This window comes from Pristiophorus japonicus, chromosome 4 (assembly GCF_044704955.1).
Source record: "Pristiophorus japonicus isolate sPriJap1 chromosome 4, sPriJap1.hap1, whole genome shotgun sequence".
NCBI classification, from domain to species: Eukaryota; Metazoa; Chordata; class Chondrichthyes; family Pristiophoridae; genus Pristiophorus; species Pristiophorus japonicus.
The window spans coordinates 117,112,835-117,126,345 of record NC_091980.1 but is presented as its reverse complement, the minus strand read 5'-3'; the positions used below and the strand labels follow the sequence as shown (position 1 = coordinate 117,126,345).

The 13,511-nt window shown below is 41.1% G+C and overlaps 1 protein-coding gene across 1 annotated transcript; it reads left to right on the top strand.

The window, feature by feature from the left end:
* The first annotated feature begins 4,233 nt into the window (after window positions 1-4,233).
* hbegfb (heparin-binding EGF-like growth factor b) lies at window positions 4,234-8,990 on the top strand. Its single transcript, XM_070877295.1, has 6 exons — window positions 4,234-4,723; window positions 5,056-5,232; window positions 5,477-5,669; window positions 6,675-6,830; window positions 7,183-7,272; window positions 8,509-8,990. The coding sequence occupies exons 1-5, from the start codon at window positions 4,681-4,683 to the stop codon at window positions 7,256-7,258; spliced, it is 645 nt and encodes a 214-aa protein (XP_070733396.1). The 5' UTR covers window positions 4,234-4,680; the 3' UTR covers window positions 7,259-7,272; window positions 8,509-8,990.
* The last annotated feature ends 4,521 nt before the right edge of the window (window positions 8,991-13,511 follow it).

Sequence of the window (13,511 nt, the reverse complement as noted above, 5' to 3'; positions counted from 1 at the left end):
TGCTCCGCCATTCAACAAGATCATGGCTAATCTGGCCGTGGACTCAGCTCCACTTACCCGCCTGCTCCCATAACCCTTAATTACCTTATTGGTTAAAAATCTATCTATCTGTGACTTGAATACATTCAATGAGCTAGCCTCAACTGCTTCCTTGGGCAGAGAATTCCACAGATTCACAACCCTCTGGGAGAAGAAATTCCTTCTCAACTCGGTTTTAAATTGTCTCCCCCATATTTTGAGGCTGTGCCCCCTAGTTCTAGTCTCCCCGACCAGTGGAAACAACCTCTCTGCCTCTGTCTTGTCTATCCCTTTCATTATTTTAAATGTTTCTATAAGATCCCCCCTCATCCTTCTGAACTCCAACGAGTAAAGACCCAGTCTACTCAATCTATCATCATAAGGTAACCCCCTCATCTCCGGAATCAGCAAGTGAATCGTCTCTGTACCCCCTCCAAAGCTAGTATATCCTTCCTTAAGTAAGGTGACCAAAACTGCACGCAGTACTCCAGGTGCGGCCTTACCAATACCCTTTACAGTTGCAGAAGGACCTCCCTGCTTTTGTACTCCATCCCTCTCGCAATGAAGGCCAACATTCCATTCACCTTCCTGATTACCTGCTGCACCTGCAAACTAACTTTTTGGGATTCATGCACAAGGATGTCTGCTGTGTCATCCAGGGCGGGTGGCACGGTTTAATGTTTATGTTTTTTTTCAGGTAAACTCAAAAAGAGTTTCATGCACAAGGACCCCCAGGTCCCTCTGCACCGCAGCATGTTGTAATTTCTCCACATTCAAATAATATTCCCTTTTTCTGTTTTTTTTCCCAAGGTGGATGACCTCACACTTTCCGACATTGTATTCTATCTGCCAAACCTTAGCCCATTCGCTTAACCTATCTAAATCTCTTTGCAGCCTCTCTGTGTCCTCTACACAACCCGCTTTCCCACTAATCTTTGTGTCATCTGCAAATTTTGTTACACTACACTCTGTCCCCTCTTCCAGGTCATCTATGTATATTGTAAACAGTTGTGGTCCCAGCACCGATCCCTGTGGCACACCACTAACCACCGATTTCCAACCCGAAAAGGACCCATTTATCCCGACTTTCTGCTTTCTGTTCGCCAGCCAATTCTCTATCCATGCTAATACATTTCCACTGACCCCGCGTACCTTTATCTTCTGCAGTAACCTTTTGTGTGGCACCTTATCGAATGCCTTTTGAAAATCTAAATACACCACATCCATCGGTACACCTCTATCCACCATGCTCGTTATATCCTCAAAGAATTCCAGTAAATTAGTTGAACATGATTTCCCTTTCATGAATCCATGCTGCGTCTGCTTGATTGCACTATTCCTATCTAGATGTCCCGCTATTTCCTCCTTAATGATAGTTTCAAGCATTTTCCCCACTACAGATGTTAAACTAACCGGCCTATAGTTACCTGCTTTTTGTCTGCCCCCTTTTTTAAACAGAGGTGTTACAATAACTGCTTTCCAATCCACTGGTACCTCCCTAGAGTCCAGAGAATTTTGGTAGATTATAACGAATGCATCTGCTATAACTTCCGCCATCTCTTTTAATACCCTGAGATGCACTTCATCAGAACCAGGGGACTTGTCTACCTTGAGTCCCATTAGCCTGTCCAGCACTACCCCCCTAGTGATAGTGATTGTCTCCAGGTCCTTCCTTTCCACATTCCTGTGACCAGCAATTTTTGGCATGGTTTTTGTGTCTTCCACTGTGAAGACCGAAGCAAAATAATTGTTTAAGGTCTCAGCCATTTCCACATTTCCCATTATTAAATCCCCCTTCTCATCTTCTAAGGGACCAACATTTACTTTAGTCACTCTTTTCCGTTTTATATATCTGTCAAAGCTTTTACTATCCGTTTTTATGTTTTGCGCAAGTTTACCTTCGTAATCTATCTTTCCTTTCTTTATTGCTTTCTTAGTCATAGACCGGTCAGCCTGACATCAGTAGTGGGTAAAATGATGGAATCAATTATTAAGGATGTCATAGCAGCGCATTTGGAAAGAGGTGACATGATAGGTCCAAGTCAGCATGGATTTGTGAAAGGGAAATCTTCTGGAATTTTTTGAGGATGTTTCCAGTGGAGTGGACAGGGGAGAACCAGTTGATGTGGTATATTTGGGCTTTCAGAAGGCTTTCGACAAGGTCCCACACAAGAGATTAATGTGCAAAGTTAAAGCACATGAGATTGGGGGTCATGTGCTGACATGGATTGAGAACTGGTTGGCAGACAGGAAGCAAAGAGTAGGAGTAAATGGGTACTTTTCAGAATGGCAGGCAGTGAATAGTGGGGTACCGCAAGGTTCTGTGCTGGGGCCCCAGCTGTTTACATTGTACATTAATGATTTAGACGAGGGGATTAAATGTAGTATCTCCAAATTTGCGGATGATACTAAATTGGGTGGCAGTGTGAGCTGCGAAGAGGATGCTATGAGGCTGCAGAATGACTTGGATAGGTTAGGTGAGTGGGCAAATGCATGGCAGATGAAGTATAATGTGGATAAATGTGAGGTTATCCACTTTGGTGGGAAAAACAGAGAGACAGACTATTATCTGAATGGTGACAGATTAGGAAAAGGGGAGGTGCAATGAGACCTGGGTGTCATGGTACATCAGTCATTAAAGGTTGGCATGCAAGTACAGCAGGCGGTTAAGAAAGCAAATGGCATGTTGGCCTTCATAGCGAGGGGATTTGAGTACAGGGGCAGGGAGGTGTTGCTACAGTTGTACAGGGCCTTGGTGAGGCCACACCTGGAGTATTGTGTACAGTTTTGGTCTCCTAACTTGAGGAAAGACATTCTTGCTATTGAGGGAGTGCAGCGAAGGTCACCAGACTGATTCCCGGGATGGCGGGACTGACATATCAAGAAAGACTGGATCAACTAGGTTTGTATTCACTGGCGTTCAGAAGAATGAGAGGGGATCTCATAGAAACGTTTAAAATTCTGACGGGTTTAGACAGGTTAGATGCAGGAAGAATGTTCCCAATGTTGGGGAAGTCCAGAACCAGGGGTCACAGTCTAAGGATAAGGGGTAAGCCATTCAGGACCGAGATGAGGAGAAATGTCTTCACCCAGAGAGTGGTGAACCTGTGGAATTCTCTACCACAGAAAGTTGTTGAGGCCAATTCACTAAATATATTCAAAAAGGAGTTAGATGAAGCCCTTACTACTAGGGGAATCAAGGGGTATGGCGAGAAAGCAGGAATGGGGTACTGAAGTTGCATGTTCAGCCATGAACTCATTGAATGGCGGTGCAGGCTCGAAGGGCCGAATGGCCTACTTCTGCACCTATTTTCTATGTTTCTATGTCTATGTTTCTATAAGCTGTTTCTGAGGTAAAGGCAGTGGGGGAAATGTGGCTCTCAGCAGTTCCCTTCCCATCCCTTCCTCCAATCAGCTGCTTCCCTCTCACTCCCATTGCTCTCCTACCACTTCAACTTCCTACTACCCATTGCATGAACGTGTCTTGTACTCTCGAGTTTAGAAAGTTGATTGGGCTGATCTAATTGAGGTGGTTAAAATGATAACGTTATTTGATAGGGTTGATACAAAATACTACTTTCGCTGGTGGGGATTCCAGAACAAGGGCCACAATCTTAAAAGTAGTTAGGCCATTCAGGAGTGAAATCAAGGAACACTTTTTCCACACAAAGGTTCATGGCGATCTGAAGCTCTCTCCCGCAAAAGGCTTTGAATGATGGGCCTATTAAAATTCTCAAGACAGCGGTGGAGCGGGGCTTCAGGAATTTTGGATCCAGTATGTCCCATGGCATTCTCAGTAAATTGGAGGATTATGTTGTATCTAAATAGCAAAATTACAATTAACAACAACAACAACTTGCATTTATATAGCGTAGTAAAACGTCCCAAGGCGCTTCACGGGAGTGTTATAAAATAAATATTGACAAAATAACCTTGGATAAACTGTGGCACTGCTCCCAGGTACCACAGGAAAACCCTAATTAAACTTTGCTCTGCATAGGATCAACATACATCTCCGCCCCCAACTACCTAAGTCTGATCTCAGTGCATACAGTACTCCCACTCAGCAGCAGTGGGTTGCAAGACTGAAAGGCTGGTGCTTTTTTCATATAAATTAAATGAGTAATAACTTGCTAAGAAACTGCCAGTATTTACTATTTAGCAAAAATAGTATTTTAATTGCAATATTTCCGTATTTATCCAAGTTGGCTTGGTTTGATAGTGCCAAGTAGCTTTTCTTCAAATAATTTTGTCAGTGTGAAGGTTTGCAGCACAGAAAGAACGACCTGCCCCAACAAAGCAGTGTGCTGTGCGCTCCACGGCACGTCAGCCCTCGGCGTCACCACTGCCTATATATCTAGAGGTTGCTGGCTGCAGTTATTCTTAACTCGCCGCCAGGCTGCAAGGAATATGAATAGTACTCGAGACATTTAACAAATCGCCTGTCTGTCTGGATTTGTCCCGGCCCCTGACTGCCGTCACAAAATCATTTTAAATTAAGGTGCCAGAAGCTGAACTGGTTATTAGAGAGCTTGACTTCATTCGGCAGTTTCTGGGAACGACTCGATCACACCGAAGCGGGCAGCGATTTTTGTTTTTTTGTGTGTGCGGTGGACAACTTCGAAGGAAAGTTTGTGATTTCCGAGTACTCGCAGCCCCAACATGAGGAACTCGTTCGCAGCAGCCCTGCTTGTTCTCGCCGCAGGTAAGGGACTTTTACTCAAACTTCACGCCTCTTTCCAAAGTCACAAAAGCCGCGGCGTGAAGCAAGACAAGGCGAGGCTTAATGTTTGGGAATGTTTGAGTCTCTCACATAACGTGGCAGTGGGAAAGGAGGACATCTTATCAGATGGAGAAGCGGCTGCTTATTCTGAGTAACAGATCCCCGGAATACGTGTGTTTAATGGCTCTTGCACTTTCTGGGGGACCGACGGCAGCAGCCACATCTCTCCCTCTCTACCTGTTTATAATAAAGGTTTATTTTTGAACGAGTTGCCATTGCAGTTAATGTTTCACGGCTCGAGTTGTTTTCAACAGTTGCTTGCAGTACTGCGGTGGGAGCGGCCATCGAAGGCTATGAGAGTGAAGTAACTCGGAGTCGCAGAAGAGGGGAGAAGGATATTCTGAGCATCCTCGGAGGGGTTATTGAGGAGGAACCGACTGTACCCACAGCTGAGCGCCCAGTCAGTGACCGAGCCCCTGAAATACCACAAGGTAACGTGAAAGCACGCTCTCCGCGCCTTGCATTGCTAGAAACCGTAAATAATGTCAGAAATCATGGTTTTTGTTTCTTCTGATGGGTAGCAAAATTCCTCTTCTGCTTGAAAAAAAGTTGAACAACGCGCCTTTTTAATGGTGGGGGTATAATGTCGAGGCCGCCTATTAAACTCGCGCCTTTTGTATCTTCCCTGTGAGCAATATCATGGAGACATTTGATGCTTTGTTTATTTTAAACTAGCGGCCTTTTACAAATCTGCGGAAAACTCGACTGCGGCTGTCGACGGCAAAGGCAAAGTGAAACGTGAACGTGAAAGGACCAACAAACGTGGCAAGAGAAAGGGAAAAAAAAACCCATGCTACAGAAAATACAAGGATTTCTGCATTCACGGAGAATGTCACTACATGAAACATATTAAAGAGGTAGCATGCAGGTATTTACTTGTTCGTTTTATTTTCATGTGTTGAATCTGTCGGTGAAGTGTTTCCGTGTAATCAATGGGGATGGGGAGTCCAGGTAAATCTGGCCACGTAGATGCCAGCATAAGGTCTCCAGAGTGTGCAAAACATATGACGATAGTAAATAGCTAAAATTACCCATACCTGTGCCCGAGCATGTCTAGACAAAGTGGATATCTTCAGATTCCGGATATCTCCAGAGTTTCCGTACCAAACAAGGAAACGGATAACCATTGAAGTTTAACAATCCCTATTTACTTTTATTTGTACTGCTGCTGTTGATGCAAACAGAGATGTACATCTATTCGAAGTATATATTTGGAAACAAGTATATATTTGGAAATGTTCAAGCCAATATATGCACATACAGGTTTAAGCTTCTGAAAATTAAACGGCTAATTTTTAACCAAAAAGAAAGGCTGCTACGAATGCATGTTGCACCTTATGAAATCAAACTCCATAAATGTGGAAAGAGAAACAAATATGTTTTATTGCTAGCAGAATGAAATGCTGCTGTTCAGGTAATTCACCCCCTTAGAATCCAAGAGTAAATGTAATTGGATCAGTGGTGGTCCTTAGTTGAACTTTCATGTCAGGAAAGTACAAGGATTTTTGTTCATACATTTTAATCGCATTATTTAATGTATTATGTACTTTAAAATTGCATTATTAACTGTTAATATCGAATGTAAAACATTGCAGCAATAATATATGTATAAACATTGTATATAAGACAAATATCCAGACAGATTTTTTGTTCATGATTTCCACCACATCTACATATAATTCAAGAAGTTTTAATTACTTAATGTATATACTTAATAACATACCATGGGTATTTTAAGTCATTTTCTTTTTTGAAGAAAGCAAATACATGTCACAGTTGCATATAATAGTGGCGGCATTGCCTTTAGTTTGTTATGTATTTATTTTTGATATTTGATAAACAAATTAAAATGTACTTCTTGATTTCTTTTTAGGTGCTTATCAGGATATGAAGGAATACGGTGTGGTACCTTCATTTTAGCTGTGGAGCATCCAAAAGATCCAAACGACAACACGACGACACTGGCTATTGTGGCAGTGGTGCTTTCCTCCCTTAGTCTCACTGTAATCCTTGTCCTATTGGTTCTTGGGTGAGTTATCTCTAAATAAATAGGTTTTTCTATGTAAATCTTAAGATTTTAAAACTAGTTTTAATTCTAGTACATCTTAATATGACCATTAAAATCTATAACTAACTAATGTACTGTCTAAACAAATAGAATGAAAATAAATCTTAGTAAAACAACCTATTCAATCATTTGAAAAATGTGTATTGAAATAGTTTTTGATAACATTATTTATATTTAACAGTGGTCCTTAAAATAGATTTTTGCATCAAATATAAGCCTGACAGAAGAAATGCCTTTGTGTGAAATAACCAAGCTATATTTTTAATATTCTACTGTCATTGGGTTATAAATCTTTACATCTGTTTTTTGATAGATATCACAGGCGAGTTGCCAGTTATAATGTAAAAAATGAAGAAAAGATTAAACTTGGAAATAACAACAGTCACTGACTTCAGAAGAAATGGTAAGATAGTCATGAATTGGTCTGAGGTGTTGTGTTAATCATAGAAAATACAGTTAAAAGTAACTACATGCAAAGTGACGTGTGGTGCAAAATACTATGGCCTCAATATATTGTGCCACAGAGTTAAAAATGTGGATTTATGCCTGTTACCCTGTTTACAATGAGTTCCTAAATTCAGTTTGCTGCTGTGGGGAGATCCAAGCAGAAGCCAGGTGTTTCACTACAGGGCAGGGAAAATTAAGGAGAGGAAGAAAGCTGCTTGCCAAACCTTTTTTGGGAAAGCTATGGATCTTATAAAGGAGATACTTTATAAAGCAGGCATCTCGTTCATAAAAAAAGTTAGTTTAAAAATGTCACATAGTAATTGGCATTACACCATAATGCACAGTTTTACTGTTCAAAGGTTAGGCTCAGCAATGTGGAACTTGTGGCCCACAGGCTGTGCCTAACCCACTTTACCCAAAAAGCATCTGTCAACATGTGTTTCCCTTTAAGATACAGCTGTATCTTAATCGGGAAAGCCCTAACCAACAATTCCTGATATCCTGGCTGGATTCATGAGGTCCACTCCCCCCCTTTTTGAAACATACATTTATATATTGAACTTGTTTGCTGATGTGGGATAATTTCAGCTTGTTTTGTATTTGCATTGCAGCATCCTTGAAATCTGAAAGCACTCTCTTTTTTCAATTAAATGTTGAGTGTGTGTTAATGTCCTTGCTTTAATTCTCCAGTCCAATATCAAGTTTTTGGTGTCCTATTCAATTTCAAGTTGGAGTAAGAACACACAAATCTAATTTGTTTTATAGGAATTTACCCAAGTACCTGCCTTATAAATCAAAAGTGATCTATAGATCATATAGATGTTTTAAAGAAAGCAAGAGATAATACTGCTTTAGTAGAAAGTAATCATTCTAAAACTGAGGGATGAGACTTACTGCATTTGGACTGATTCCAATTTTATGTAATAATCAATGGTTAAGATGCATATTCCACCGTGGTAGTATTCACATTTCATAGCTATATAGAAGCTTAAAAATTCCAAAAAATTATTGCAGCAGGGTGGTGGCTGGTGCGGTGTGGGTGGGGTGACAAAAAAATATTTTTCTAGCTACACCCATAAATGTAGTACTGTGGCAAAAAGTGTGTAGAAGCCAGCACATCAGTGGGTCAAATTAAAATACAAGACAGCACTGTTTTAGAATGATCAATTCAATGTGTACTTTTTAATTGCAGGTACAAAATGGCTACAAAATCTACCTCATTGATGGAAGAAATCATGAAAGAAAAAAGTGACCTAAAAATCCAACAGATGAAAAGTCAAATTGTTCATGTATTGAATGAGTAAAGTGACTGCATCCATTGGGTGCATATCTATTTCCCAGCAGCTGGGGAGACTGTAAATTACAGGTGTACGCACCTTTTGCATTTTCCTATTATACGTTAATATTTAAAGCAACTTATTTATATTCTGGTTCTTAAATTGTCAGTATATATTTATTTTAGTATTATTTTATATTTTAACTTATTTTAGGTTATTTGCAGCTTATTATTTAAAGCATGTGATTTCTGCTGCTGCCTGTTTAAAATGTGTATATGTGTTCATTGGAAATATTTAAAAGAGTTTCTCAAGAAATATGCCCATTCTAAAACAAGTGAACAGTGAACTTGCTCAATATGAGTTGCTGGTGTAAAATAAATTTGTCCTTTTTGTATAAGTCTGACTGTATGGCTTCCTTTTACTTACAACACTTTAAGAAATCACCGACCAAGAAGACCTATGTAATACAAGTGCAGAGAGGGGAAACCACTGGTTTATATTATTTTGTTGTAATGTTAAATCATAGTACTGGATATTGAAATAGTCTATGCACATAAATCTTTTGTATTAGTTATTTTCAATAAAGTAATAATGTAAATGTAACTCTCTATGCTTGCACATCTGAAGGAAGTGGGGCCAGCTTGCTCCCCCAATGGCTCAATTGGTAAATGCACCATTTAATATGGTCATTAGTCATACAGGCCAGGAAAGCTCAATCTCTGGTTCTGTGCTATATTAGCCACTCTAAGCTGGGGATGCTATTGTTGGCCTCAACAAATACAGGATAGGGAGAGGAAAAATGCAGTCAAATTTCCTACTCTGCAATGCAGTAGCTGCTGCTGGAACAGCACATGCATGATGTTGGGTGAGGATAGAATTGGGCACGACTGTCTTGGATCCCAGATTCAAATAGCTTTCCAGCTCTCACTGTCTAGACTTAGGCATGAAGAATGGTCATTTGGATGAGATGCCAGACTACTAATGGAGCCTGTAGGATCATTACCAGTATCAGTTGCCACCTTCAGGAGAGGAGGACATTGAGCTAAAATAGAACACGAAAATGGGGGGAGAGAAGAGAAATTTAATAATGTAGATTATAATCTGCAAATATGCAAAAAACATTGTTAACCTTCACATATTGAAAATACAACTGTCCATGTTTGTCTGCAGTTCATCCTATTTTATAAATAAACATTCCCTTGTGCTTGGGTTCCTACTGAAGATAGCTATAATATTTGGACTGGCTTGGAAGAATATCTACTGTGGTGTACTGCCGTCCAGGGAGTCATGCATTCAAACCCTTCAGTAATACTTAATGGTGAGGTTTTAATATGTTACTGTGCACCCTGATAACATGGCTCTTGATGGTCAAGAACTTTATGCATACAATAGTGAATGTCACAGAAGATAAATTAACATAAAATGGAACATGAGAATTTTAGAAGCTAGTAGCTGGTAACTTTCCAACAGAGATGGTGTTTGAAGCAAAAGCAGGATTCAATCCCGAGGCCATGCTGAAGTAATTGATCTCACCCTGGATAGGTGTAGAAGCACTGCAATTGGTCTCCTAGGCTAGGAAGTAGAAAGAGCAGGCGGGCTTCCCACTCCTTATCACTTTCCAGTGATCACTGCCGGACCGTGCTTGCATATGGACATCAGGTGAGGACAGGATAAAGTTTAACTGGATGCCTCATGGTTCAATAATCTATTGGCTCTCATCATCCAGGCCAGGGGTATCCAAAATGTGGCCCATGGCCACATGCAACCGAAGCCCTGGAAACTTGGTCCTTGAAGCCCAGAGAACTTGGTCCTAATTTCACGTTTATTTCTGATTCTCTGGTTTATCCTGTTAGAATCTTGTGAGCCTAAAGTATTTGAAAGGGTTGTTCTGTTGCCTTGTTGGTGGGTTCATTTTAAATCAGAACATCAAGATCTGTTGGTAGCAGCAATTTATATATAAGGAAATTAATAGGAATATGGATCTTTCTTTGGACCTAAGGCTCCGTAATACACATCTTTGCAACCCACCAAACCATCGGACACATCTCATTTAGGCTTCTGCAAGAAGAATGATCACTTAGGCAGAATGTTGGCAGGCTGCAGGTATGCATAGAGCTGTATTTCAGTCTGAGTTAATGTTGCCAAGAGAAAAGGAAGACAATTTGAGGAAAAAAGGTGTTTGAAACAAAACCCTTATTGAGTGCATATGTTAGGAAATGGAATATTGTGTCCTGTGGCTGCTCTCTTCTGAGCAAAACATATTTTGGAAACTTTTAAGACATTCTGCAATAACCTTGTCATGTCAAATGTGACATTTGTACTATAGCTACTCATTCCAGCATGGTTGCCAGCCAGACAATATCCTGTTCATATAGCCTAGCTGGAACTCTGATTCTTAACCCCAGGAGAGACCTCCTCCATGAGCAATTAAAATTAAAATGTTTTGTGCATATAGGCAACAGAGTCTGCATTGTCTGAACATTTAAATTAAGTGCACGTAGGTTTCAAAAGACTTTTTAATCCAGTTTGACATTGCACTGGAGTTACACTCCATGCAGTGTCAAACCAGGTCAGCCCTAACTCTGAATTTACAGTACAACTTTAGCGCCACTTGAATGTGAAAACTGCTTATCAAAATTGAAGTTGTAATGTAACTGCACCCTTAGATATTCTTTCTCCAGGCGGCCGGAGATGATTTCTAACCATCATGAGGAAGGTCAGCAACAATTCACTTTGTGTTGTGGGTTGAATATCTCTTGAATAGCTTCACCAAATCTTAATATTTTTAATAGGAATTGTCTTACTAGCTCAAGAACATCTTTGTTAGACTGAGATCAATTGGGCCTCATCTCGAAGCATGTGTAGTAAGCAGTAAAGCTGAATCATGTTACAATAAATTAGAAATTTCCTGTTTTAATAAATCTTTTCCTTGCTGGCACCAGCTAAAGCCTTAACATAAACCCTAAGTGGAGGAAGTGCATCCGGGAGGGCGCTGAGTACCTCGAGTCGCATCGCCGAGAGCGTGCAGAAGCCAAGTGCAGGCAGCGGAAGGAGCGTGCGGCAAACCAGTCCCACCCACCCTTTCCTTCAACGACTGTCTGTTCCACTTATGACAGAGACTGTAATTCCCATATTGGACACCCCAGTCACCTAAGAACTCATTTTTAGAGTGGAAGCAAGTCTTCCTCGATTTTGAGGGACTGTCCATGATGATGATAACATAAACTATCACTGGAAGCGAATCCTTATAAGATGAACCCTTGATAAGAACTAGTTTGTTGGTCTCATAAATTTGTAATAATGAGATTTGAATTACATGTGCACAGTTAGAGGTTATGATATACAGAAAACAATCATTCCACACTGTGAAAAATTGTCATTTTAAGTGGTGTACATTGACATTGAAAATGTTTTTTGTTAGGAAATATCTTTTTAATTTGGAAACTTTTCAATTGAATCTATTTTGGACATTATTTATCTGAAGTTATGGATGAAAACATTGGCTTTGGAAGAAGATAGGAACAGCAACAACAATCCTGCATTTATATAGTTCTTTTAATGTAAAAAAATGTCCCAAGGCGCTTCACAGATAATAGAATTGGACACTGAACTTAAGTGATGCAGTTGGGTATGATAACAAGGCATTGTCTCAGAGACTAGGGGCTCACTTTTCCTCAGTTATTTGCACCGTTTTTTTGGTACGCACCACTTTTTTTGGCCTAAATTAAAAAATCCAAGTTTCCCCAAAGATTGTACACCAGTATAACGCAGTTAGTTACGATTTTTTAGGTCCTTTTTTTTTAAAGCTCATTGGGGGTGTAACCTGCCGCGCGCCAATTCTGACCATTTAAGCAAGTTTGGCCCGCTCCAATTTACTCCAATTTTTCTTAGGATGTCGTATGTGACCCCTGTGGAAAAACTTTCTGGGCAGTTAAGAAAATCGGCGCAGTTAAGGAAATCAGCGCAGCAGATACACTTCCAGGGCCCGGACAGCAGCAGCAGAGAGGGGAAGAGAGGGGGGGCGGGTGGAAAGGCCTTTCGGCCAGTTAGGAGCGGGTACCAGAAGGGAGGAGGCCCTTCGGCCTGAGATAGTAGTGGGTACCGGCACTGGGAGGTCCTTTGGCCTGGGATAGTAGCAGGTACCAGCATTGGGCGGCCCCTCGGCCTGGGATAGTAGATGGGAAGATAGCAGAGGGAGAGGGAGATAGACTTTAATAATTTAATGGTGGTAAGTTGCTGCAATGTGTAATGTGCTTGTGAAGGTTGCTGTGAGCTGGCTGTTGTATGTTTCACTTTCTAGCCTCAGCCCGCAGTGTGTCCCTGGTTACTCTGGCAACCCAATCTTTTTGGCACCAATCTTAGGCTCCACCCTCAAAGCTAAAGGATAGGCTAGGCGGCCAAAATGAACAATTCAAACGGGGAAACTGGGATGATTTTTTTTTGCCGTAGTTGGGCCCCAAAAAAATGGGCGTAACTCTTCAAGTACGCCGAAAAAACAGCTTTGGGGAAAATTGAGCCCTTGGTTTTGAGATGTTGTTTAACAGCGGACAGAGAGGAAGTAAGTAGGTGGAGCTAAGAAAGGTACCTCCACTGATAGTTCTGCCACTAATGGAGGAATAGAGCCCTTTCCCTTGCTTCCTCCACCCTCACCAAGTGCGAGGAGCTGATGGACGTCTTTATCAATAAGATTAAGACTACTTATTCAACTGCCTCCCTTCCTTCTCCTAGCCCAACAAGCCGACCCTCCCCTAAGGTTCCTCCCTTGCCCTAGCCCTGAACTCTCATCTTTCTCCAATTTCTTTTCTGCCTTCCCTCATGCGCTCTCCAAGCTAATCTTGTCCATGAGATCCACCTCCTGTTCCCTCGAAGCTATTCCCACCAAACTGCTGACCACCCAACTTCCCTTCCTGGCTGCCAT

Bases quoted from the DNA above. Each gene is read 5' to 3' on its own strand.
- hbegfb (XM_070877295.1), top strand. From the start codon at position 4,681: ATGAGGAACTCGTTCGCAGCAGCCCTGCTTGTTCTCGCCGCAG. The intron at 4,724-5,055 runs GTAAGGGACTTT...TGTTTTCAACAG, and splicing joins CCTGCTTGTTCTCGCCGCAG to TTGCTTGCAGTACTGCGGTG. The intron at 6,831-7,182 runs GTGAGTTATCTC...GTTTTTTGATAG, and splicing joins CTTGTCCTATTGGTTCTTGG to ATATCACAGGCGAGTTGCCA.